General features: G+C 52.5%; 1 protein-coding gene across 5 annotated transcripts; it reads left to right on the top strand.

Annotated features, from left to right (window-relative positions):
• The first annotated feature begins 1,301 nt into the window (after positions 1-1,301).
• EWSR1 (EWS RNA binding protein 1) lies at positions 1,302-24,225 on the top strand. 5 transcript variants are annotated; one of them, XM_072880647.1, is made up of 17 exons: positions 1,303-1,401; positions 4,563-4,599; positions 4,836-4,887; positions 7,234-7,357; positions 12,892-13,078; positions 14,477-14,644; positions 15,400-15,614; positions 16,142-16,322; positions 19,152-19,186; positions 19,720-19,752; positions 20,656-20,774; positions 21,365-21,494; positions 21,917-22,039; positions 22,159-22,336; positions 22,729-22,826; positions 23,352-23,622; positions 23,792-24,225. In XM_072880647.1, exons 1-17 carry the CDS (start codon positions 1,326-1,328, stop codon positions 23,829-23,831), a joined length of 2,067 nt encoding a protein of 688 aa, XP_072736748.1. In that variant the 5' UTR covers positions 1,303-1,325; the 3' UTR covers positions 23,832-24,225. The 5 variants fall into 5 exon arrangements, with proteins under 5 accessions (XP_072736749.1, XP_072736748.1, XP_072736746.1 ...); XM_072880645.1 differs by having other exon boundaries at positions 19,149-19,186; XM_072880646.1 differs by having other exon boundaries at positions 7,231-7,357.
• The last annotated feature ends 384 nt before the right edge of the window (positions 24,226-24,609 follow it).

Raw genomic sequence — 24,609 nt, 5'->3', positions numbered from 1 at the left:
GGACGGCGGTGGGGTCCCACGGGGCGTCCCTGGGGCTGCCAGTGGGGTGGGAGGGGGCCACGGGGAGATGGGCTGCGGTGACCTGCAGGGGCACCCAGGGGACGCATGGCTGTGCCGTGCCACCCGTGGGACACCCACCCGCACCATTCCACCCGAGATACCCACCCATGTCACGCCACCGCCGGGACACCCACCCCACCCCGTGGGACACCTGCCCGTGCCACACCGCCCACGGGATGCCCACCCATGTCAGGCAATCCATGGGACACCCACCTATGCCACACCACTCGTGGGACACCCACCCACGCTATGCCACCCATGGGACACCCACCCATGCCACGCAGGCGTTGCAGGACACGCCACAGCCCCCCAGCACCCACTGGGGTGCAGGAGGCCGGGTGCCCACAGGCAGGGCAGCAGGGCCTGCAGGCAGCAGCAGGCAGGAGTGGGCAGCAGCAGGCAGGAATGGGCAGGAGTGGGCAGCAGCAGGCAGCAGCAGGCAGGAGCGGGCAGGAGTGGGCAGCAGCAGGCAGCAGCAGGCAGCAGTGGGCAGGCCAGGCAGGGTGCTGGGGGGGATGGGGGGCACGGGGCACCCCCGGGGGTGTTGCGGCAGCCGGGGCTGTCCCTGCCCTGCGCCTGCATCCCCACCCGTGGCCTCATGGGACACCAGCGCCAGCAGCGTGGTGGGGGGACGTCGCACATGATGTCACACATGACGTCACGCTGTCACTCTCACATCGTGACGTTACGTGGGAAGTGTGTAATGCCAGGCACGGTGCGGGATCCCACACAACACCCGGCTTGGCCTGCAGTGTCACTTGCTAGCACGTGATGTGTGGCACCTGGTGACGTCACGCACAGTCCGTGGCGTCACCTGCTGGAGCGTGATGTCAGGCGATGATGCTACCCCATGGCACATGCAGCGCGTGGCGCCACTTGCTGGTATGTGACGTCAGGAGCGACGTCGCGCACGGCCCGGCGGCGCCGCTCGCTGCCGCGTGACGCCCGGCGATGACATCACGCCGCCGCAGCCCCGCCCCCCGCGACCCCGCTCCGCCTCCCGGCCCGAACGGCTCTTGCGCGACGGTCCCTAAAGGCCGCGGGCCGTACCATCCCGCGGCCCGGCGGAGGGGAGCGCCCAGCGCCGCGGGAGAACTGCCCTCCCGGGCGGCGGCCGTCGCGGCGCGGGGCGGTCCCCGTTCTTGGCGAAGGGCGGGAGCCGCCGGGAGGGCGGCGGAGCGGGGCGAGGCGAGCCCTCGGTGCGCGGCCGCCCGCGGGTCCCCCCCGCCGCCGCCGTGGTACGGTCTGCCGGGGCCGGGCGGCGCATGCGCAGTGCGGGGCGGTGGCGGCGGCCGGACGTTGGGAGCGCGGAGGAGGAAGGCGAGAAAATGGCGTCGACGGGTGAGCGGGGCTGGGGGGGTCGGGCCGGCCCGGGGCCTCCGCGGGGGCCGCCTCGGCGGGAGCGGCTGAAGCCGGACCGGCCACTTGCACCGGCGCCCGTCAGCACGGGCTGAGCCTGGGGCTGGGGCCACCGACGGCGCCCCGGGGCCGCCCGGGCTGCGGGGAGCGGGGCGGGGGGGAGCGCCTGCGGGCCGGGCCGCGGCCCTGTCACGGGGGGGCGAGGCGCGGCGCTGGGCCCGGGCCCCCCGCGCCGTGGGGGCGGGCTCCCTCCCGGCTGGGCTGCGGGCTGCGTGGCCGTCCTGGCCCCCACCCAGCCCGTCTGCCCCAGCAGCGCTGTCCCCGCGGTGGCCGGGACCCGGCGGTGCCTCCCGGGCGTTGCCGTGCCCGGATCATCGCTGCTGGGTGTTTGTGAAAGGGCTGTTTACAGTAGCGGATCCTTGGTGCTCCAGCCCCAGAAGGTTGTTTGGGTTATGCTCTTTCAGGAGATCACTGTCCTTCCTGAAGGCTTCCTCCGTGCCTTCGGCCTTTCTGGTGGCTGTTCAGGACGGTTTCTGGTGCGAATGTAATTTCTTTGAATAAAACCAGTGAAGCATCACAGCAGGAAACGTGCTTTTACACGGGGGCTCCAACTGGATGCGAATAGGTCAAAATTGAGACTTACCAACTACGGCAACAGCAGCCTTAAAGTAGCCGTAAAGCCCAACAGCCGACGGTCGGACCTCTCCGCAGAGGAAAATGTCCCGAGCCATGGAGTGTGAGGGAATATGACTAATATCACCTTGGAGAGGTTTTGAGAAAAAAAAAGTTACTAAAGAAACATGTGCCAATGGAATTGTCAAAATGGGGTTTAAAAATACAGCTGTCTTTCCGCTTAATACATGGAAACGTTCTTCCGTGGGAGCTGCTATTTTCGGCTGTGCTATTGTGCTCTCGAGCCTCGTGAAATAGAAGGATGAAGATTAATTTCCCACTGGAAATAAAGGCTCGGAGATGGTTTTAACGAAATGAACCATAATATTTTTTAATGTTTTGCATTAATCTAAATTTGAGCAAATTAGAAGAGAGGGATTACCGGAGACAAATTGCAAATTCGACACCTGGATTTAAGTCATACAAAGGGGAAAATGTTGTGTCTCGGTAGGACTGGGGGAAGGCTGTGGAAGGGACGTGTGGCGGGTGTTTAACTGAAGGCCGAGTGTGTAGCTCAAGGCCCCGGCAGCTCTTTGGGAGGGTGGTGGGTTGCTGGGGTCTACCAGCGAGGGATGAAGGTTGGGGAGGTCCGTGCTCAGCAGCCTGGCTGTTTTTTAACAGCCTGAGGGTCGGTGGTAACCCAACAGGGTGCAGAAAAGGAGAATTAAATGAGGAGTGGGGGGGGTTCGGTGGCTGGAGGGCGAACAGGCTTGGGAAAGAGGAGGCAGGGGTGGGAGAGGGTGTACGGCAAGGTGTAGGGGAGGATGGAGGGGTGCTGGTACAAGGAGGCGGTGGGAGAGGGAAGATGGATGAGGGGGAATGGGTGTTAATGCTTTTTAACACTCAGGATTTAGCAGAGCTTAGAGCCACATGTAGACTGAAAAAAAAAAAAAAGAGCAGCAACCCTGAATTTAACAAGCTAGATTTTTCACTATTAGACATGACAACCTGTAAGGAAAGCAGGAGTGGTGCCAGAGTAGTTTAACAACTTGTGCGGTACGTCTCAGGAGTGCGGCAGCCTTTGGATAGCAGTTCAGTGTCTTTTTATTGTGCGTGATACTTCGATCGTCTTCCTTGTGTACTCGCACTGATTCCTGCACTCTGACGCAAGGTTGAAGTAATTAATATCTGTCAAAAATCACTTCCAGAGTCACGGAACTTCCTTTCCTTGTCCGTCAACACGCACCCCAGGGTCTGAGCTCCGGCATCAGCGGAGGGAAGTGCAAAGGAGGAAAAGCCGTAAGCTCACATGGAGGGGTTAGGAGGAGGAGAGGAAAGCTTTACTAGGGATGAATCCGCAGCCTCAAGAAACAGGAGGTTCTAGTGTATGAAAAGAGTATTTTCAAAATGATTCCTGGTGCTCTGTCACCTTCGGTTGTGAACAAAGCGATGAAGGTGTTAAAGCAGTCCTTACAACCTAGGGATAACTGAAGGCTGTAGGAAGTTGTCAGCCGGGTTCCTCAAATTCATCAGTTAGTTTTCTAACTGAGATCAGCGTACCCCGAGGTGCGATTGCGATAGAAACACCGAAACCTCTTCCCGCACAGGACTACCTGGCTCTGCCTGAGAAGAGCTCTACTAACGTCCAGCTTCTGCCTCCAGCTCAGTCAGATGCCGTGGCCTGAGCGGCAGATGCGAGCAAGGTCTGGACTCATTCCTGATCTCCGTCCTCGGGACTTTTGTGGTCCCGGGAGAGCTGGAGTCTGGCTGGCAAGGTCTGGTCTGAGCGATGGAATTCATCGTTCGCTCTAGAAGTTTGGATGGGAACTGGGGTTGCTTGGTGACTTTGAGGGAAAGCGTACATTTAGGAGCTGTAATCATTTCAAATATAGCCTTGTAATTGCCATGTGGACACATTTTCCATTCCCGCTGGCAAACCAGTTCAGCATAGACTTTTCTGCTTGGATTTTCAGGATTTCAATTCTCCTCTAAATCAGGGTATTGCTGTGGATCGAGGCTTTGAGGAAGGAATTACTGCTAGCTGCCCGTCTCAAACCCTGCTAGGGGACAAGTGTTAGAACTTTCCAGCCATTTGTGTCCTTGAAAGTTAAATAGAAAGAGTGAAGTGTGGTGGTTTCTAGACACCCAAGAGCTTGCAACCTGGCCCTTGGAAACCAGGGTGGGGGGTTTGTAAGTGTCAGCCCCAGTGTTTCTTTTGTTCCGAAACAAAACACCCTCCTGCCAGCCCCCTTGGGTGTCATCCAAGGTGGCAGTTAAATGAAAGTAGGGTCATTTGAGATCAAAGTTGCTGCTGCAAACAGCAGTAACAATGAAGGGAAGAGAGGTTTTGTTTCCTTCGAAAAGACTGAAAAAGTGCATTTACCTTACACTCTTTTGAAATTGGATTTCCAGCGGTTTATAGCAGTTCTTTCAAGCTGCAGGAGGAAATTCCAGCTGCTGTGCTCTTACACCGTTAATTTTGTTAAGCCTTTGCCAACATTTTTTCCTTTTTTTTTTTTCTTTTCTTGTAGATTATAGTACCTATAGCCAAGCTGCAGCTCAGCAGGGGTAAGTAGCTTTATGGTCTTATCCTCTCTGTTTTAAAAAGATGTAATAGAAGTAAATAATAATTGCGGTTTAGTCTTAAGTCAGATACGTTTGTAAATCCTATGGTTTTCCTTTAGCTTTTAGATTTTGTATTTCAGCAGAAGTAATTTGGATATGTGAAAATTGTCTTGTGATACGTTTTGCGCAAGTCAGAAATACAGGGATGCATTATAAATGTCTTTAAATTCATTTTACAGCTACAGCGCGTATGCACCTCAGCCAGCTCAAGGATATGCACAGACCACCCAGGTAAAACACGGGACGGTTTTATAATTGCTGCTGAATCACATGTCTTCCAGTAAACTACATGGGGCTCTGCCAGCCATGAAAAAGGCTGAGCAGCAACATCAAAATCTGTCATTAAAAGTGGTCTTGTAGCTTCCCACACAGCCCAAACTGCTTTCTTAAAGTGAAAACTACCTCAACGTCAAGAAGGAGCCTCAACAGTCCCCTTCTTTGTTAATATATCCGAGCCTAAGGTGGTTGTTGTCGAGAGGGTTATAAAAGCCTAATTCCCGGTGTACATTTAACACCACCATGTTGGTGGGTGTTTTACTCAGCGGTGTAGGAGAGAAAAACCTAAAAAAAAAAGGGGGGGGGGGAATTGCCATTTGTGAGAATGCAGCAGTTGGTCAAAGCAGGAGGAGGGAATAGATTTTTTTTTCATGCAGGTATTGTTGCTAAAGCTGTTAGTACTCTCAGTTGGCTAGACTGCAAAATGATGATGATCTTTAAGAGATGAATTCAACCATGCTTATTTTTAATTGTTAGAATACAAGTTACTAAAAACACATTTGTATACACACTCCAAGTATGTTTTCAAAAGTAAACTTTTGTCCTCAGAAAGTAGCGTAGGTTAATTTTCCCCTGCGTCTCCAGAGAGGTTTTTAAAGGGAAAATCCTGCCACCCAGGAGTATGTCTGTATTACGGAGATAAAAGCCACCACATTGTCATGTTGGAGCGTTAGTGAGCAGCTCTACATCGGTTAATTCTGGTTGTGGCAACAGCTTGGCTTTGGTGCTGCAGGGCTGAGCAGGAGCTACCTTCCTGTGCCTGCTCAAGCTGCCTGAGCCACGCTGCCTGCTGCTGCCTGCGCTAGCCACTCCAAGGCAGGTGAGGCTGTGTGAATACCACACTCGCTTGTTCCTGCAGCAGGGTAGGAAGGCCCTTTGTGAAAAATATCAGTGTTACAGGAGGAGCACAGGTTCAGTCTTGGCATTTGGGTCGGCTTAAATGAAGGTGATGGTAACTTTTATTTTGAATAAATATTTTGAGACAGGGCAATTGCAAGAACTGCTACCAAACGTGCAGGTTACATGGAAGGACAAGTGTAAGAACAGAAGGCCTCAACAACATCCTCTAGCGTGAGACTAGAACAACTAACCACTTAAACTCAGCTGTAGGCAAGTAGCCATGGGAGGTTTGTAGCGTTTCCTGCCTCTTGGTGTAGTGAGCTTCCACAGACAGTGACATAATCTGGTCAAGGCTTTTCTACTCTTGGTTAGGATCTGTGGCTTGAGTTCAGGGAGGCTGGCTCATGAGTAGCACAGTCTTAGATCCCAAAAGGCATTTAAGTTCCAGGCTCCCACAGGAGTCAGTAAATCCCTTTGAGAATCTGGATGTTCAGGCTGTCTTCGTGTCGCTTCTTGAGCTGTAACTAGAGTTTTATCCTAAACCAAACTGCTGGCTGCACAAAGTTGTTGGAAGTTGGCTGATGCCTGAAGTTTGAGCCGGCTGGTCCGTGGCACGGGGCTGAGGTAGCTCTTTAGCTGGTAAAACTGCAGCGCCAGCAGCTCTGTGCTAATCCAGCCACGCTGCGCTGCCGATCGGATCCCCGCGGCTGAGGAGATGCTCTGCGGTGCTGTCTTCAGGATTGAGCCAGACGATAGGCAGAAGCAGTCCTTTAGTGGTAGTCTAGACTTGAAAATGAGCTCCAGGGAAGGTGCGAGTTGAGAGCTGATCTCTCGCTGCATGCAAGAGTAGCTGTAACCAGGATAGTTTGGTGATGGCAAGCCCTCGGGTGGCAAGCTTCTGCTGATCCTGTCCTTGGATGCCTAGATAACATCTATTTTTCAAACTATTGGCTGGTGGACATGAAGGCTATTCAGAATAACTTCATTGAAACCTTAAATAGGTTTCTTCTAGTGAACACTAAAGCAATTTTATGCTGAAGTAACCAACTTATTTTACTTCGTGCAGTTCTGCCCTCTGAGTAGTCCCACTCCCCGTGTTTCAGGTTAGCCCTCGGGAGGTACCTGTAAGTATTGATGGGTGCCCAGGCAATTATGAGGAGCTGGATGCTTTTGTGTTTTGCTTTATGTAGAGCAGAGGTGTGTTGTGAAAATGTAAGAAGCTGCCCCTCTGGTCCTGGCATTGAAAAACTGCGTTTGTAACTTCATTACAGATCTGAACTGAAATTTGCAGTAGTGCCCAAACTTTCACAGTAGCCTTGGCTTGGCTCTGATTGCTTTCGGTACATCAGGTAACACAGATCCCCCAGTCTGTGTACATCACTGAAACAGTCTGTGTGTATCTCTGCAACGCCTGTGAGTCACTTCTGTTCATGAATTAAATTTGTATCGTCTTTGGAGCAGACGTATGGGCAACAGAGTTACGGAACCTACGGACAGCCCACTGATGTCAGCTACACACAGCCCCAGACGACTGCGACGTACGGGCAGACTGCGTATGCAACGTCCTACGGGCAGCCTCCTACCGGTAAGAGCCCCCGTGCCTGCAAGGCTTGATTTACCCTGGGGAGAGAGTTGGGTTCAAGTCTGCGTTGGGGGCCTCCGGCCCAAACCATACTGAATTCCTCTGGGCAGCTCCGATGTGGAAAGGGCTTCCTTCCTCAAGAGCCTGCCTTGAGCAAAGGGCAGTTTAAAATGATGCGAAGATGCGGGCGGGCTGAGAAGGAGTAAATAAGCATGCCCGTTTAATTTTTCAGGGAACGTTTTGGGTGCTGGTTCATGCTGTGGAGCTAGGCATGGCTGCAGAGTGTGCTGGGCTTAGAGCAAAGCAAACACAAGCTGCGCGGCAGCGCTCCCTCGGAGCGTGTACTCTGGCTGCTCTTGAGAACCGGTGTCCTCAGCGTTTCGGTTGCCTGAAAATCAAATCAGTGGAAGTGATGTATGCCTGTTCTGATAGTGTACCCTCTACTTTTTGTCTTGTGCTTCCCACAGTAGAAGGGACCAGTACAGGTTTGACTATCCTGCTCACTCTTGCATGGAAAATGCTGTCTCATCCTGTCTAAACTTGTGGTGTTAACCCTTTAGATGTCACTTGGTTTTAGCACTAAAAACGTCCAGCATCAGAGCGCGCGCACACAAAGACAGTAAGAATTTGCTAGGCTGCAATGCTGTTTGCCACCTCCACATCTCTAAAGTCTCCGAGTGGCGTACTTCATGGATAAAACTTCCTGAGCGCTAATGACAGCCATGCCGAGACATTTCAGGTGAATCTAACCCCATCGTCCTGCCATTTCCTAAAGGGTAAACAGCACAGTTAGACATGTCCAGACGTCCTGACCACCACCGTTGCATGTTCCATGTTGTCTTTGGATTTCCAGTGCAGATGCATCCGTCACATGTTCATTAACACGCTGTAAACTATTCCAACGTGTGCTCTTTGAGCTGGAGTTTTGTACGTGCGAGTGTCTTAATGTCTGAAAGAAACTATTGAGACGTCATTCAGTTCTGGTATATTTGGACTGAATATTCAGGAGACTTTGAGAAAGAAAATGGATTTTCCTCCAATGGCCTTGGGTGCCGTTTTCTGCAGATTCATCCTTTGCTATCAGAGACATTATAAATGTCTGTTAGAGTGGGAGCTTGCTTAAATGCTTCCCAAAGCAAGGGAATACCAGGACAGACAGGCAGTGGGGTGTCTGGCCACAGAAGCCTTTGGGGAATGCTTCACAAGGAAGAGGCGGAGAGAAAATGTCATCCTGTAGTCTGTCCAGTTGTACGGCTTTTAAAATATTGACCACGTTTACACGGATGAGGAAAATTTCTGCCTGGCAGTTAGCGCATGTCCTGCAGAATGAGGGAAGTGTCCCTTTAGCCAGTGTCACTGCGGGTTATCTACAGATTTCTTTTCCTTTCATTTAAAAGTATATGGACATAAATCGGCAGCAAAAAGGATTTGTGGACTTCCAAAATTCCTTTCTTAGAAATGTTTGAGTCCCTTAATCCTTACTACGGACTCCAGTCCTGCAGGGGTCACAGGAAGCTGCGCTGTTCATGATTTTAATTGTCCCTTAAGAGTATATTTGCTGGAGGAATAATAATATTAGTCGCCTTTTCTGCACAGCTTCTTTTTTTCAGGCAAAAAGCTCTTTTCTCTTTTCATCCAAAAAACCCCCTCGAGAAGTGGTCAAACAAAAGATCTTATCAGACCTTCACGTGTGATTTGCCTCAATCTGCGTAGCATTGGTCTGTGGCAGGACTGTTGATGTTATTCTCCAGGCAGAGTGCCAGCTTGTGTTTATTCTTCTTACACCTGCCTCCTCTTGAGGAGCCAGAGCTGTGCAAATGAGACTGATAGTGCTTAAAGCCTGTCTCCCTCTCTCGGTCTCTGCCTTTCATACTAAATAAAGCCTGGGGTGTTGCCTGGGGCATACATCTTTATGCCCTCAGAGATGTGCAGTTTTTATGGTTGAATCTCAATTTATTTTTCCTAGGCATCGCCTTTTTGTAGCAGAAGGATGTCTGCAATTACTTAAAAGCAAAGTGCCTTTTTTTGTCTTAACAGCCTGTTTTTTGGGGTAAGATGCCATTGTGGTCAGAGAAATTCAAATCTTGTGCAGATACACCCTCTCAGGACTCTGCAGGAACGGCAGAGACAGTTCCTCTGCATCGAGGAACCATCAGAGCCTCGGATGAGGGCTGTTGTAGCCTGCCCGGGGACTTTCTGTCCCAAGCACTCTGCCATCCAGCCTTGCGCTGACTCCTGGGCCGCCCGAGGTGAGAGTGACCGCCCAGGTTGCGCTTCTTCCCTCCCCGTGGCTGCAGGAAAAGGTGTCTTGGAGTTGTTCTGTCGCTTTGTTACGGAGAAGAGGGGTTCGGGAGCCTGTGGGCTCCCCTCCAGCTCCCTGGACGGCAACTGGATTAGGGGATTAATCGGCACAATCAGATCTGTGGTTGTGGTTTGCTCTGTAATCACTGCGGTGTATAAGCATGAATTACAAGAGTAAATAAAGAGCTGCATCTGTTGGGGTTACTGGCTTTCGAACAATGTCGTTTGGGGGCAAAGGCATCATTTCAAATGTTCAAGTATGAATCTCCTTTAAGCAGCTAAGTGGGAATTACTCACTAAAGACAGCCAGCCCCCACTTCTGTTTTTACCTGTGAAATTTAGGGTTATGTATATTTTAAGTTTCTAATGTATTTAGAATTTGAAATGAACACACCCATAGCTGTCTTGGCTGCCACAATAATCTGTTATGGCAAAATAGAGCAGAGAGAGGGTAGCCTCTGCATCCCCTTCTCCAGACCCTCACTGGTACAAGATACGCATGCCAAACAGGAGTTGGCTCTCTTTGGGCACGCAGACCCCGTGGGTAGCTTTTAATACTGCTTGCATCGGAGAGAGGCCTTCAAAAACTGCTGCTAGCTGACGTGAAGCCTGCTTATTTCAGAATAAATCTCTTTGAATGCAGTATTGTCAGTTGATGTTCTCTCAGGACCAAATCCTGCTAGCTTCCCCTCCGCCTGAAGAATTCCTAGACTTCAATAAGGGTTTCGCTTGCAGGCCTTTGAGAGGAAACTGAGCCACGTAACTGGACTTCTTAAGCAGGTTCTCAGAGTTCTTCTGGTACCTTTTTCTTTCAGTATCTGTTTTGCAGACTCGCCGTTTATCTTACTAACTGGTGGGAGGAGGAGAGAGAAGTGATGTAATGTAAATGCCCCCCTCAAAAATACAGCTCTTGAGGATTTTCTGAGTACCTAAACCAGTTGTTAACATGAAAATTTAGGCCAGTGGGATGTTAAATCACTGCCTTTTCTTTCTTTGGTACAAACCCTTCCTGCTGAGCCCACTTGCACAAGGGAAATGCTCCATCTAGAGCTGAAGCATTAACATTCAGGATTTTTTTTTCCTTCCTTTTATTCTATTGACTGTGCAGAGCTAGGTGTTAGCAAACCCGCTTGATTTGAGAGGTTAGTGCTGCCGGTAACAGTACCGAGAAAGGGGGCCCAGATGTGGGAGGACCACCCTGTGGCTCTGAGTCTGAGGAGCCTGAGTCTGAGGAGCCTGAGTCTGAGGAGCCTGAGTCTGAGGAGCCTGAGTCTGAGCCTAGGGCACGGCTGTGGCTTCAGCGGCACTTACTGCAGACTGTACTTAGGCAAACAGCAGGCTTTTTTAGTAAGTGGTCAGGCTTCGGCCAGTTCAGATAAGGATTCCTTAACTTCTGGTGTCGGTGCTCTCTATGGAAATGCTGTGGTGGCTGACATTTAAGTGTTTGGACTGTATAAATTTGTCCGAGGTTCTAAAAATCATGCTCGTTTTATCCTGTTTGGCATCATCGCATTCACCCTGCTCAGCCACACTCCAAACAGGACTTTGCTTTTCAGAGAACTTCTCAGCAAAAAGGAATAATGACTGTGAAAACTGATTTGCTAGTGATTCGTGCACATTATTTCCTGGTGGGAGACGAGCTTACTCTCTCGCTTTCACGTTTCCAGGTCGGCAGCCCTGCGATGTGGAAGCCAGCCTGTGGCGTTGCGCAGGAGGGTGGTAGCGTGACAAGCGTGGGGGGCCCACGGCAGGAGGAATGAGGCTTGTGGGAGCGGGCAGGGGCTTTTAGGCTAGCTGTTGCAGGTGACAAGAGTGGACAGGCTTGTGTCCCCTTCATCAGGATCATGAGGCTAACCAGAAAACTCAAGCGCGTCACCCGGGACAAAAAGCTGAAGTTTGTTTTTTTAACTTATGTGCTGTGCAAACTTCCTCCTCTCGCTTCTCTTCCTCTTTACTTGCTGATTCAGAGCGCCGTTGGGAAGGGTCCTGATTTTGTAGCAGGGACAGCGAGATGTGGGAGTACTGCGGTGCTTTGGGAGGGCACGCTATATTCTGCTAGGAGTATATTTGTTTTGCAAATCGGGAATTGAAATAAAAAGCTACAGCACAATTTGCCTAAAATGCTGTATAATTAGAAGGAAGAGTTATGTCACAAGTGTCCTATGTTTGTTAAAAATAAGAAGCGATGGAGAAGCTGTTATCTTAATTGATGCAATTAAGATCACATCAATAAGACTGAGACCAGTTGGCTGCTCTTTGGCAATCGATATTTTATATTTTTAGTAAGTCAGCTTTTGCTAACAAAATTTTTAATTGATCTTTTTTCATGTAAGTCTCCGTTTCATAATTTGAAAACCTGCTCACAAGGTTCTTAACTCTAAAAAGCCACCGTGTTAATGCCGGGTTTATGGCTCACCTTTGTGACAAGCCAAATGGTCGGCTAAATTACACAGCGACGGCTGCTGGAAAGACTTAATTTAAATGGAGCTGTTTTGGGATCTCGGATATTCTTGTAAAGTTGTTCAGAAATAAATGTGTGATCTCTAAGCTTTTTACCTAAAAGAAACTGAAATTCTAGGAAAAGCGAAGGTACATAAAACATCAGGAGCTAACTCGTGTGTCTTTTTTGACCTTTCTCTTAAGTTAAAGAAAATGTAAAGTGCTTCCCTTTTGTTTCCAGAATTACTGATTTAAAGTAAGGCTTCATAAATGGCTCAAAAAGACTTGTCAAGTCAGCCTGGAGCCATTTTGTGCTTTTATTTTTCAAAAAAGCTGAAAGGATGGGACCGTAGTTCTTAAATCGATTGGATTTCTTTTACTTTAGGGCCAACAGGAGCTTTGTTTAGTCTTCCCGTGTTCAGAAGATGCTGCATGCCTCAGCTTGCCCTGTGTGCGCTTTATTACATTAGCTGTGAGCTTCAGTAGCTGTAAACAAACAGCCTTTGAATGCCGATTGAAGAGTGGCTTCCAGAAAGCTCCTCGGAGCGGGGTTTTTGGATGATGAGGGCAGAGCTGGGGCTGTAGGCTGAGGCTTCCCAGGGCAGGGGGTTTCTCCGAGGAAGGCAAAGGGGCGGCGTGGGTTAATTCATCATTTTCGGGTTATCTCTGATATTTTTGCAGGGGTAAAATCGGTGCCGTACCCGAGGTCTGATAAACCGTCAACAGAAGCGCAATACTCTGAAACATTACGAGTGAAGGTCGCCAAACTAATCTGATGAGGCTGTCGTCTGTTTTAGGTTATACCACCCCGACTGCCCCCCCAGCGTACAGTCAGCCCGTCCAGGGGTACGGCACAGCCGCCTACGATACTAACACCGCTACGGTTACCACCACCCAGGCTTCCTACGCAGCACCGTCCGCTTACGGCACCCAGCCCGCCTACCCAGCCTACGGGCAGCAGCCAGCAGCATCTGCTCCCGCAAGGTAACATCTGGTTCCTCTCTGCCTCCTAAGGCTGTGTTTGCTCTGCTGTTGTGAAGAGCCCCAGCACACCACCAGCGGAACTGGGGCCCGCTGGTTTCGCTTACACCTCTTCTCTGCCTGTTGCGCTTGAGCTTTGCTCTTGCCGCGTCCGATCCCATTGTGTTTCAGGGCTGGGGGAAGCCGCGTAAGTAGGTTCTGCTCCGGCACGGTGAGTCAGCGCCGTTACTGGGAGATGAGGAGAGCAACCAAGCTGCAAAAATGGGCTCCTGACTCACGATGTCGAACAGAAAACGGACCAGTCTGCTCCGATCTTGAGTCACAGGGTCAGGCAGGATACTGCTACGTACTGTGGCTTCTGGAGTGGATGCACGTGCTGTAGACAATTTCCTTTCTACATCTCTTGTGTCTGGGCACTGTCAATAGTATATTTAGTTTAATTGTTTGCTTAGGGTATGAAAGATTCAGAATACATAATGGAAACTTGTTCAGTAGTGAGTAAAAACTGCTTTATGCATTTACCTGATGTTTGTAGCAACCGCTCCAGTAAGGAAAGGTGGAGCTTGGCACAGCTCTGTCCCTATCTGTCAGGTTACACTTGTAAGTATGACTCCTGACATCATTTAAAATAATTTTTTCCCAGCTTGTACAACAAAAGTAGCTCAACTCTTTTTACTCCATTCCGATAAACACTTAGAGATTATAAACAGCATGGGACAAATACAAAAGAAGGGGACATGCGAGTCACATGCAAAGGCTTCTCTTTATTTTCAGGCCTTGAGAGTTAATAGTAAACGTAGAATCATAGAACAGTTTGGGTTGGAAGGGACCTTTAAAGGTCACCTAGTCCAACCCCCAACATCCTTTCCCTTTCATCGGATAACATGTATGGGGCAATGTCTGCTTGCACTGGATTCTAAACCAAACAATGGTGCATTTAACTGGCAATGTTTCTGGCTGCTTTTGAGCTAATCGTTTCCAAGCGTTGTGCAAAACCAGCTCGAGCGGAGGGGCAGTGCTGCTGACCGCTTTCCTGGCCATTTCACATCCTCGACTCAATTCTAGAGCCAAAGTCTAAACCCCTCGCCTTCGGTTTCGTAACACAGCTGGTGAACAGAAGCTGTAGTACTCTGTGCTCTCTGTTCAGGGTGCTGCCCGGGCCTTTCCCGATGGCAGGGGAGTGTGCAAATACCCAGTGAGCAGGTGCTAAAACGTTCAGTGTTTAATGAGCATACACTAGCTGCTGCCAGAGCGACTGACACCGATGCGGTGCCAGCTTGTAACGCTACCCAAAGAAACAGGTAGTGCCGTTCTGTCTTGCGGGGGATCTGAGCGCCTTCGCGGCTCCCAGAGGTGGGGGTTTGCACCAATGCTTCCTTCTTGTTCAATATTGCTCCGTAGACCCCAGGATGGCAGCAAACCAGCAGAGACCAGCCAGCCGCAATCGAGTACGACAGGCTACAGCCAGCCCAGCCTAGGGTACGGACAGAGCAACTACAGCTACCCTCAGGTGCCTGCCAGCTACCCTATGCAGCCGGTCACTGCGCCTCCCTCCTATCCTCCTACCAGGTAACTCTCCCAGCAGGCGAAGCCTCACGCGGCTGGCGTGGGAGCTTTCAGGTTAGCTTGGGCAAAAGGGTTTTTCTCAAGGGATTTTAAACGAACAGATGTAAGAGGAGGCTTGGTGTCCTGGGAGGATGGAGGCGGGGTTCTTGGTGGTGTACTTCTTGTCGTAGGGAAGACGCGGCTGTGATTGAGCGCGTGAGTGTCTCTGCGTACGTACCTGCAGTAGCAAGGTGTAACGATGACAAATGTTTTTAAGAAATTTCCTAGATGCGGAGTGCGTTACAGTGACCTTTTGCTGCCTCCTTACACACGGCTTTGACAAGGGGCTCACCTCTTCCCCTCGGGTGTCCTTAATATGCTGATGCTGACTTCTAAAGTGTATGTTTTGAAATTCTCAGCCCGAGATGCATGAGGGGGGACTGTTTTATTATCCATCAGCTGAAAATATTTCAGTGCCAAGGCAGAAAGGGAGACTGTTACTTGCATTGCCACTGATTTTTGCCCTGGCACTTCTGCCTCTTTCTAGAGGTATGAATAAATTGTGAACGGTCGCATGGATTTTGATTTTAGCAGTCTACCAGGTTTATTTTGTCTCCTACCACCAGACTAGCCTCCATAGGATGACTTCACCTTTTTAAACCGTTTACAACAGTACATATGGCTTATAATTGCATTACCTTCTAGCGTGAGCCACTTCTGCAGCCTAACGCACATTGCCAGTGAATTGGCTCATCTTTTCAATGCTTTTTGTCTTCCAGCTATTCCTCCACACAGCCAAGCAGTTATGATCAGAGCACTTACTCCCAGCAGAGCACCTACGGGCAACAGAGCACCTACGGACAGCAGACTAGCTATGGCCAGCAAAGCAGCTACGGGCAGCAGCCGCCGCCGACTAGTTACCCGCCCCAGACGGGATCCTACAGCCAGGCCCCAAGCCAGTACAGCCAGCAGAGCAGCAGTTACGGCCAACAGAGTGAGTGTGCTCAGCAGAGCTGCGTGGTTGTGGAGGAAAGGGTCGGTCTCCCTTGCCCTCGCAGGGTGGGCTGTCTCTGAAGGAGGCTTGGCGTTACTGTGGGGCTAAAGCATGCAGCTGTGTTGAAGGGAGAGCATACTGTAGCTGGGTTTTGCCCTTTCTCACTGAAAAACGGCTTGCCTGGTGCGGTGGCAAATCACGATACTCCCCTCAGCGTGACGAAGGTGAACGGATGGTTGAAAAACACAGAAACACAGAATACCCTTGTGGCTGGAGGGGGCAAGGCTTGGCGTAAGCAGTTCTGTTTGGCCAGGTGTTCTGCAGAAGCCATACTGGTAGGGCCTAACGTAAAACTTGGCTCTGCAAACGGGAAGCGGTGCAATCTCCTTAAATTAACGCTGTTGCTGTAAGCGCTGTAGCAAGTGAGTGGTGCTGAAGGCAGGTAAAAGGGCTTAAAAAGGGGGACAGGCAGCTTTGACCCACTCTTGTCTGCAGCTCCCTAACGTGTTTGTTACAAACTTCCTCAGGCTCATTCCGTCAGGACCATCCTAGCAGCATGAACGTATACGGACAGGAATCCGGAGGCTTTTCAGGCCCAGGAGAGAACCGGAATATGAGCGGCCCTGATAACCGGGGCAGGGGAAGAGGGGGATATGATCGCGGAGGCATGAGCAGAGGTGGGCGGGGAGGAGGACGCGGTGGAATGGGGTAAGAGCAAATCTTTTCTCCTTTTATCTAATTCTGTTTTACCCATAGGATTTGAAATGGAAAGAAGGGACTGAAAGGTTGACATTCCCAACGGTACTTCCATGGAGAACGTCTCTGTAGCAGCATTGCTTCTAATCCATGGAAATATTATCCTAGGGGAAATAGGAGCAGGATCTATTGTTTTTTGTCCTGCAGCTGGTTGGGCCCCGGGGGGAATTAGGGGTGTTGCTAAACCTGGAACTTTCAGCTCCCTTCATGGTCGCGCAGAGGTGAAATCCTCTGTGGGGTTTAACAGTAACTCCGGATCGAACACACACAAACCTTCCGCCAGGTCCGGGAGTCACTCCCTGTGCCGCAGTAGTGGGGGTCTTGACAGTTCAGGTATGTACAAGGCAGAAGCCTCGTCTCAGCCCCGTGTTGTGCCGTCAGCCTCTTCACCTTAGCGGTAGCAGACAGAGCTACGTCTGTAAGGGTATGCTGGGGCAGATCGCTGCTGTTGAAGCCGTGACTCTGAGTGGCCACAACACTTAGAGCTCGGTTGGAGTGTGAAGAAAGACCCCGAGAAAGTAAAGAGATCTGGCTCAGCTCCCAGGACTGCTCCCCCTTGGAGCCTTCAGGTGGTCTAAATCCGTTTGGCCGCGTTAACCGATGGCAAAATCTGGTTTGGTAAACCCGTGCCTTCAGGTCAGCAGCGTGTCTCCCTGTCTGTGATGTTTGTTTTGATAGCGGCGAGGAAGGAGGACTAATCCCAAAGGCTCCTAAGAGAAGGAAGATGTAGCTTTGTGTGTGTTCCATCCCTTCACACCGTCGTTCAGAGCTATGCAGAGTGTCCCTAGGTGCGCGCTGGAGATGTGGCGTGGGATGCACGGTGCTAGCCCTGGTACTTGGCAGGGCAGCCGGAATTGCAGCTTCTCCTCGATAGGCAACTTCTGAAGGTGTTTTACAACCTGGTGGCAACCGGAGTTTGGCAATCGATAGTCCCATTCTGCATAGCTCTGTCGAAACGAATTGAAGTGGCATGAAATCTTTATCGGAGAAATACAACTACCGGTGTACGGAAATAGAAGAAAAAGACTGGCTTGTGTTGGAACACATCTGGCTTGAATTGGCTCGAGTGGAACAGAGTTCCATGGTTCTGCATAAAGATTTCACCCATGCTGTATTTATCTCTAATGGTTTAAAGTAGATGTAGACACTTGAAATGTCTATCATCACATCTTAAAATTTCTAGCCCCTTCGGAGCTTCTCATGCCAAAGATTTGTCATCTGTCTCTGATCGCACACCCTAATCCGAGCTTAAATTGCGTACGTAGTGATTTCCACCTGAGTAGACCATTGCAAAGGGTCCCCTGCTTTATGGACGTAGACTTTCTGCTGTCCATAGAAAAGGTGGCCTTCCTATGCACGCCAAGGGGCAGGTAGGGGAACTCGGCCCTTCTTATCATGCTGTGGTGATGGATTTCAGTGTCTCCGGCAGGTAAGGAGCTCGATGTTATTAACGTGCCCTTTTTCATTGACTCAATTATTTTATATTTTCATTGGCTGTTAAACATGGAAACTTTTTAACATGCTTTGTCGCATTTATATGCTACAGGTTACAAAGTGAGAGCCTTGTATACACTTCAATACTTAAAAAGTACCCGTACTCAGTACTCAGCCGGCAGCATAATGAAAAGTGGGACTAGACACGGTGTCCATATGGAGAGGAAAAATATACATAGAATATTTTTAACCAAATGTATTCATTGTATAAATGGAATCCTTCTGTAACTTTGGTAACTGCATACTTGTTGTTTGGTAATAAAACCAGAGGAGGTATACTACTTTAGAATTGTGTAACGTTAAAAAGTGTAAACGTATATGTTTAAAAAGAGAGACATTACGTAAATGGTGTGTACTTTAACGAAAGGAGGCAAAGCTGCATGCAACAGCTTGAAACTGTGTATTGACGACTTTTTTTCTTCCAGTATTAGAGGTGCAATACTTGCTAGAAAATAGGCGGTGCTCTCCCTCCTCTGCTCGTCTCCTTCCAAACAGCTTTTTGTCTCTCCAAAAAGAGCAAGAGACGTCAAAATCCTTTTCAGGTGGCATTTTCCTAATTAACCAGCACTTGACAGCACTCTTAGCTGAACGCTTCAGCCAAAGCTTTCGCCGAAAGCTGCGGCCCTGAGTTTGCATTGGCGCCTGCCGAAATCTTCCGTTCTGGTCTGTGTCCACAAAGCTGCACCCCAGGCCTTCGAGCCCCCGCTGTATTCTGTAAGTTCTCCCTCCACAGAGACTTGTTAAATTCAGTAGTGACCTGAATGTATGGCTTTATACCGAGGTTTTTAGCGGAAATGTCATCTGAACTGTGTTGTAGGTATCGCGTATGGTTGTCTCCTACCTTTTAAACTGTTAATGTCAGGGACCCGCGGGCTCGTTTCGCTCTCGTGCTGCGAGAGGCTGAGGGTGCACCTTTATGTACACACAGAGGGGAGGGAGTTGACCAGTGAACGACCTCACGATTTCTCTGAAGCAAAAGCCCAATTTATAACGCTCGAAAACATTTTTTGCCAAGTATTGCACTGCTAATACCCGTACAAGTAACGCAAGGGTACCGACAGCAAAGTGGTGTCTAAACCCAGACAAGCGAGGTTGCGTATATGTAAAGGAAATTTGAGCGAGCTGCCCTGAAGAAAGGCATAGTGCCGAGATGAGAGAGAGAGAGACAGATGCATTGTTTGGAGATGTTTAGCCAGTGCCCTTCTTCCCAGTGAGCCGCAGAGGCTCAGAGCGGTACTGGCTTTGTAAAGGGAAAGGCCTTCATTTCTTCGTTTATCCCCCCAGCAGCGCTGGAGAGCGAGGTGGCTTCAATAAGCCTGGTGGTAAGTTTTTGAGCATTACAATGGATAGTGTTAAAAAAAAAAAAAAAAAAAAAAATTGCAGTCAGTTTTTAGAACAAAGTATAATTTTTATTAGTTTAAGTGGTTAAAATGACATATGCAACAAGACTGTAATGGGTACTGCCGGCGATGCCTAGGGGTATGCGGTCACAGGACACAGGGTAGCTTGGAAGAATTGAGCAACCGCTTCTGTAATTTGGGGAAAATAAATGGTTTGGATTTAATAAATTTTTTGTAAAGTAACTTTTTATTAATGAACGTAAAACTGATTGGCCTGGTAAAGCATTAAAAAAAAAAAAGTGTAATAGTGGTTAATGGTTTGAAAGGCTGCTAAAAATAGCAAACCGATCACCAAGTAAAAGGTGCATTGCCGATGTTTTGGCAATGCAGGTCAATTTGAGTTTAACCAGCGCCATCGAACGGCGGTTATAAGTAGATAGTGTTGTGTGTGTCGGTCCTTCAGCCTGCAAGGCGTGCACTAACACAGCTTCTTATGATTCTTTCCCGACTGGCAGGACACATGGAAGAAGGACCGGACCTTGATTTAGGTAATTGCCAATAACGGCTCGGACTCTCTCCCGAGCTCGTGACGTTGAGACTCCTGTGCTCGTTCCCTGCTCCAGACGAGGGCTGGAGCCACGGGAGATGCAGCCCCGCGGCGTGCCCTTCGGTCGGAGCGCGAGGACGCTCTGCCATTTGCAGTCTCTTTCTGGCCATTTCATTTATTTCTTGATTCCCGATTCATCAGAACAGCTGGACTGGTGGAAAACCGCAGGTGTCTGTGAGACGCTTACCCTTCTCCGCGGGAGCTAGGGGGGCTTTCGGGGGAGCTGCTCTGCGGCCGTTGGGTTCGGCAGAAAGCCCTTTTCGGGCGGCCTTAGCCTGGAGCTTGTATGCGCTGGTCCAGTAGCCTCCTCCTGTGCCACCCCTGGCCTGTCGCCGTGCAGATCTTCCCTTCCTGTTGCACAGGCGTGTCTGGAAGTTATGCGTCAGCCTTCCAGGATCGGCACGTTGCTGCGGAAAGGGGGGGTTGGTGCAGCGAGGGGGGGTGGATGTCCGTGTGCGGGAGCCCAAAGGACGTGAAGGTCTTCCTCGCATCTCATCTCGGATGTCTCCCGTGGTTAAACCAAGCGGTTTAACCAGGCGGTTCTCCTTGCGCCGGGTGGGTGTGGGTGTCTGGCTGCGGCGGGAGAAGCAGCCGGCGGGAGGCCGGCCAGCTCGGCGTCTGGGCAGGCGCTCGGCAGCGGGTGCAGCGCAGCCCTGCCCGCCCGCGTGGAGGAGGTGGTGGAGCGTCGCCGCTCTCGGTGCCTGCGTTTTCGGGTCACTTTGTAAATACGCTCATTGAGAGCGAAGCCGCAGCTGGCTGAGGGGATGACGTGGTGAAAAGTACTCCGTTATGTTGTACCGCTGCCCTTCCTCTCCCTGCAATGACACCATGAATTATCTCCTAGGCCCACCTATGGACCCAGATGAGGACTCGGACAACAGTTCAGTGTATGTGCAGGGACTCAATGATAATGTGACCCTGGAGGATCTGGCAGACTTCTTCAAACAGTGCGGTGTTGTCAAGGTGAGAAGGTCAGCCTCCAGCTGGTAGGGCCTGGGGGAAAGGGATTGCCCACCTCCTCCCTGCCTGCGCTTTGCTCGTCTCCACTTCGCCCTTCGTTTCCAGGAGCTGGCGGGTCTCTGGCTGGTTGGGCAGTGGGATGCCCACAGCCTGGCGCTGACCTGTAGCTCAGGCTTTCCCAAAGAACCTTTGCGGGGTTTGTCCCTCAGCGACACGATTAGAGCCTTACGGCCCTGGAGGAAGCGTGCCTCTGGATCTGCTGCTGGTGGGACGTGTGGCAGCGCGAGGGCTGGGGGTGGTGGGGAGAGCGGAGGAGGACGTGGGGAGGCTGCAGCTCGGTTCTCGCACTGCCAGGTGCACGCGGGAGAGGCCTGTTGGGCCAGGCAGCGCTGTTCTGGGCCGGTTCCTTCGTTTGTTGGGTTGTCTGGGCGGTAGCTGCCGCCCGTGGTAAGCCGGAGCGGCCCTTTCTTCTGCCACGGAGCCGCCAAAATGAGGCTGGGGTGTCTCAAGTCGAAAGCAGAACAGAGGAGAGTAAATCCCCACCCAGCTTACGGGGAGATGTGACTTGAGGTGGCATTTTGCTGTCCTGCTAGATGAACAAGAGGACTGGGCAGCCTATGATAAACCTCTACATCGACAAAGAAACCGGCAAACCAAAAGGAGATGCCACGGTATCTTATGATGACCCGTCTACCGCCAAAACAGCTGTCGAATGGTTTGATGGTGAGTATGCGGGCTGTGCGTTGGGGTGGAATCGCTTTGTGCTCCGTTTCAGAACTGAATTCCGGTCCGACTGGAGTCGGCGTTTCTGTCCTCGGAGCGTGGAGGGTTGTAGACGTTTAAGGCCGGCTCTAGGGGGTCAGGCTTCTGCCTAAAAAGTTCCTGGTTTTAACTGGAGCAGATAAGCGTGGCGCTGGGGTTGTGGTTGTCCTCGGGTGCCTCAGGCTTCTCTCGCCTGTTACCTCCCGTAGCGGGAGTTTATCTCGGTTCCACGGGTGGAACTTTGCCCTTCTGCTCTCTTTGACACTCAGGTAATATTTTCCGTGTGATTAAGGACTGGGCGCAGTCGTGCGTGATGCCAGGGTCCGGCGAGCGGTGGACGCTGGCAGCACGAAGTGACGCTCTTGCCCTTGTACTCCTCCTAGGGAAGGATTTCCAGGGCAGCAAGCTCAAAGTTACCCTTGCCCGGAAGAAGGGCCCGATGAACAGCATGCGAGGCGGGATGCCCCCACGGGAGCAGCGGGGAATGCCTCCCCCGCTCCGCGGAGGTAGCGTCCAGCCCCCCAGACCCCAAAGGGCACGGCCAGAGGCGCGGCGCCTGCCGCCCCGCGCCCTGTCCCCCAGCCGTGGCCGGTGCCTCCTGGGATTCACGGAGCCTTCCTTGCAGGTCCGGGGGGGCCCGGTGGCCCGGGGGGGCCCGGCGGCCCGAGCGGCCCCATGGGCCGGATGGGAGGCAGAGGTGGAGACAGGGGCGGCTTCTCCTCGAGAGGACCGCGGGGATCCAGGGGAAACCCCTCCGGCGGGAGCGTCCAGCACCGAGCTGGCGACTGGCAGTGTCCCAATCCGTAAGTATCCCGTGCTGCCCGCGCCTTCCGCGCGTCACAGCGGCTCCACGTCAGCCTGGCACCTCTGGTCGCTCCCGCCCGGTGACAACAGCCGTCTCGCACCCCGGAGCGCCAAGGGGCCCCTTTTGTCCGAGGTGCTGGCCGGGATAAACGGGCCTTTCCTGAAACAGCCTGCGTGGCCTTCCGAGGAAGTTCCTTTCTCCCGTCCAGAGCGGGGAGGGAGGGCTGGTGTCGCCGTGCCTGAGCGGGCAGCCCGGCTGGCTCCAGGTCCTGCTGACCAGCTTTTGTCTCTCCTCTCCTCGTGCTCTCCTGTTACCGGCCACGCAGCGCTGCCAAGTGTTGTTTAGCCAGGAACGCCTTCCCGGTCTTTGCTAACGGGTGTTTTTACCCAGGGGATGCGGCAACCAGAACTTTGCCTGGAGAACGGAGTGCAACCAGTGCAAGGCTCCTAAACCAGAAGGGTTTCTTCCACCCCCTTTCCCCCCTCCAGGTACGTGTGTGGTAGAGTTCCCGGCGGGGCTGGAGGCACCCGGGGTTCCAGCGAGCTGCCCCAAGCCCGTCTGGGGCTGCTCGGGGAGCGGCTCGTGCCAGCCCCGGGAGCCACTGGGGCTTCGTCCCTCCTTGAGCTGCGAAATGGAGGCTTGGGACCGCTCTGCCCTCCGTTCCTCCCACGCTTCCCAGCTCTTCTTGAACTGCCGAGGCTCTTCCCTGGGGCTGTCTCCGTCTTCAGCGCTTGGGTTCCCCCGAAGCACCGCTTTCCCCTCGTCAGGCAGCGCCCTCTGAGCGAGCCCCGGCTCTCCCGGCTCCGAGAAGCTGGCTGAGGTGTGCTGGCCGCGCTCCCCGGCAGCGCTGGTCGCCCTCGGGGTTCCCAGCCGCTCCCGGACCTTCTCCCGTTTCTAGTGCCGGAGCTGGATGCGCCGGGTTCACCGGGGCAGGGTTTGACAGGCCGGAGGGGCGGCCGGAGCGGGCTGGCTCTCCCCTCGGAGCGCTCTGAGAGTCTTCTCCTCTCTCCCAGGCGGAGACCGCGGTAGAGGCGGCCCCGGGGGGATGCGAGGCGGGCGAGGAGGTGGCCTCATGGACCGTGGGGGACCCGGTGGCATGTTCAGAGGTGGCCGTGGTGGAGACAGAGGCGGATTCAGAGGAGGCCGGGGTATGGATCGAGGCGGCTACGGAGGAGGCGGACGGCGAGGAGGAGGCGGCCCCGGGGGCCCCCCGGGACCCCTGATGGAACAGATGGGAGGCGGAGGCCGAGGCGGCCGGCGCGGAGGACCGGGAAAGATGGACAAGTACGTAGGGAGAGCGGGCGGGGGGCCGGGGCGCGCTGGGGAGGGGGCACCGCGCTCAGCGGGACCCCGCCGACCCCGGTCGGGGGTGGGTGGCGGGGCGAGGACCCTTCCCCACCTGGGGAGGGACCCTGGGTGCCGCGACTGACCCGGCCTCTCCCTCTGCTCGCAGGGGCGAGCACCGCCAGGAGCGCAGAGAGCGGCCCTACTAGAGAGCGACCCGCAGAGCTGCATTTACTACCAGATTTATTTTTTAAACCAGAAAATGTTTTAAATTTATAATTCAATATTTATAATGTTGGCCGCAACATTATGATTATTCCTTGTCTGTACTTTAGTATTTTTCACCGTTTGTGGAGAAACATTAAAACCAAGTTCAACGGTAGCCTGCCGAGTTTGGTTTTTCTTTTTTTTTTTTCCTTTTTTTTTTGTTTTTTTTTTTTTTTTTGTGTCCCCCCCTTTTAAAAACGGTTGTTTAAGGAAAACCCACCCCGCGCCCCTCCTCGCGAGCATGCTGTGCGCGAGCCCCGCGGCGGCGACGGACTGTAACGCTGTCAATGGTTGTGATGGTTTTTTTAAATAAAATTCCCCCTGTTTATAACCGTACCGCTTCTGGCCTCTCTTGAGAGCATCCCTGCCCCGGGGCACCCCACGGGAGGGACCTGCACGGGTGGGGGAATAGGGCTGCCTCAGTTTCCCCACCCGCCCCCGCCGGGTCTGCGCTCCTGGGAGTGGGGAAAGGGCCCGATCCTGTGTCCGACGCTGCGGGGGGGGGAGGTGGGGGGCGGGGGCCGCTCCAACGGGGGGGTCCCCGGGCCGTGCATGGCCCCCCCGTGTCAACTCACACGCGGGCCGGGGGTGTCACGGTGCTGTGTGTCGCCATGTCGCTGAATGTGTCGTGTCCCCCCCCCGTGTCCGTGTCCCGCGTGTCGGCCCGTCCCCGCCCGCCCCCGCCCGCCGCTCCCGTCCCGGCCCTTTCTGGGCCGCCTC

The sequence above is a fragment of the Ciconia boyciana genome, chromosome 15, assembly GCF_034638445.1.
Source record: "Ciconia boyciana chromosome 15, ASM3463844v1, whole genome shotgun sequence".
In the NCBI taxonomy this organism is placed as follows: domain Eukaryota; kingdom Metazoa; phylum Chordata; class Aves; order Ciconiiformes; family Ciconiidae; genus Ciconia; species Ciconia boyciana.
Note: the sequence above shows the minus strand (reverse complement) of the source record. Positions and strands in the feature narration are given on the sequence as shown.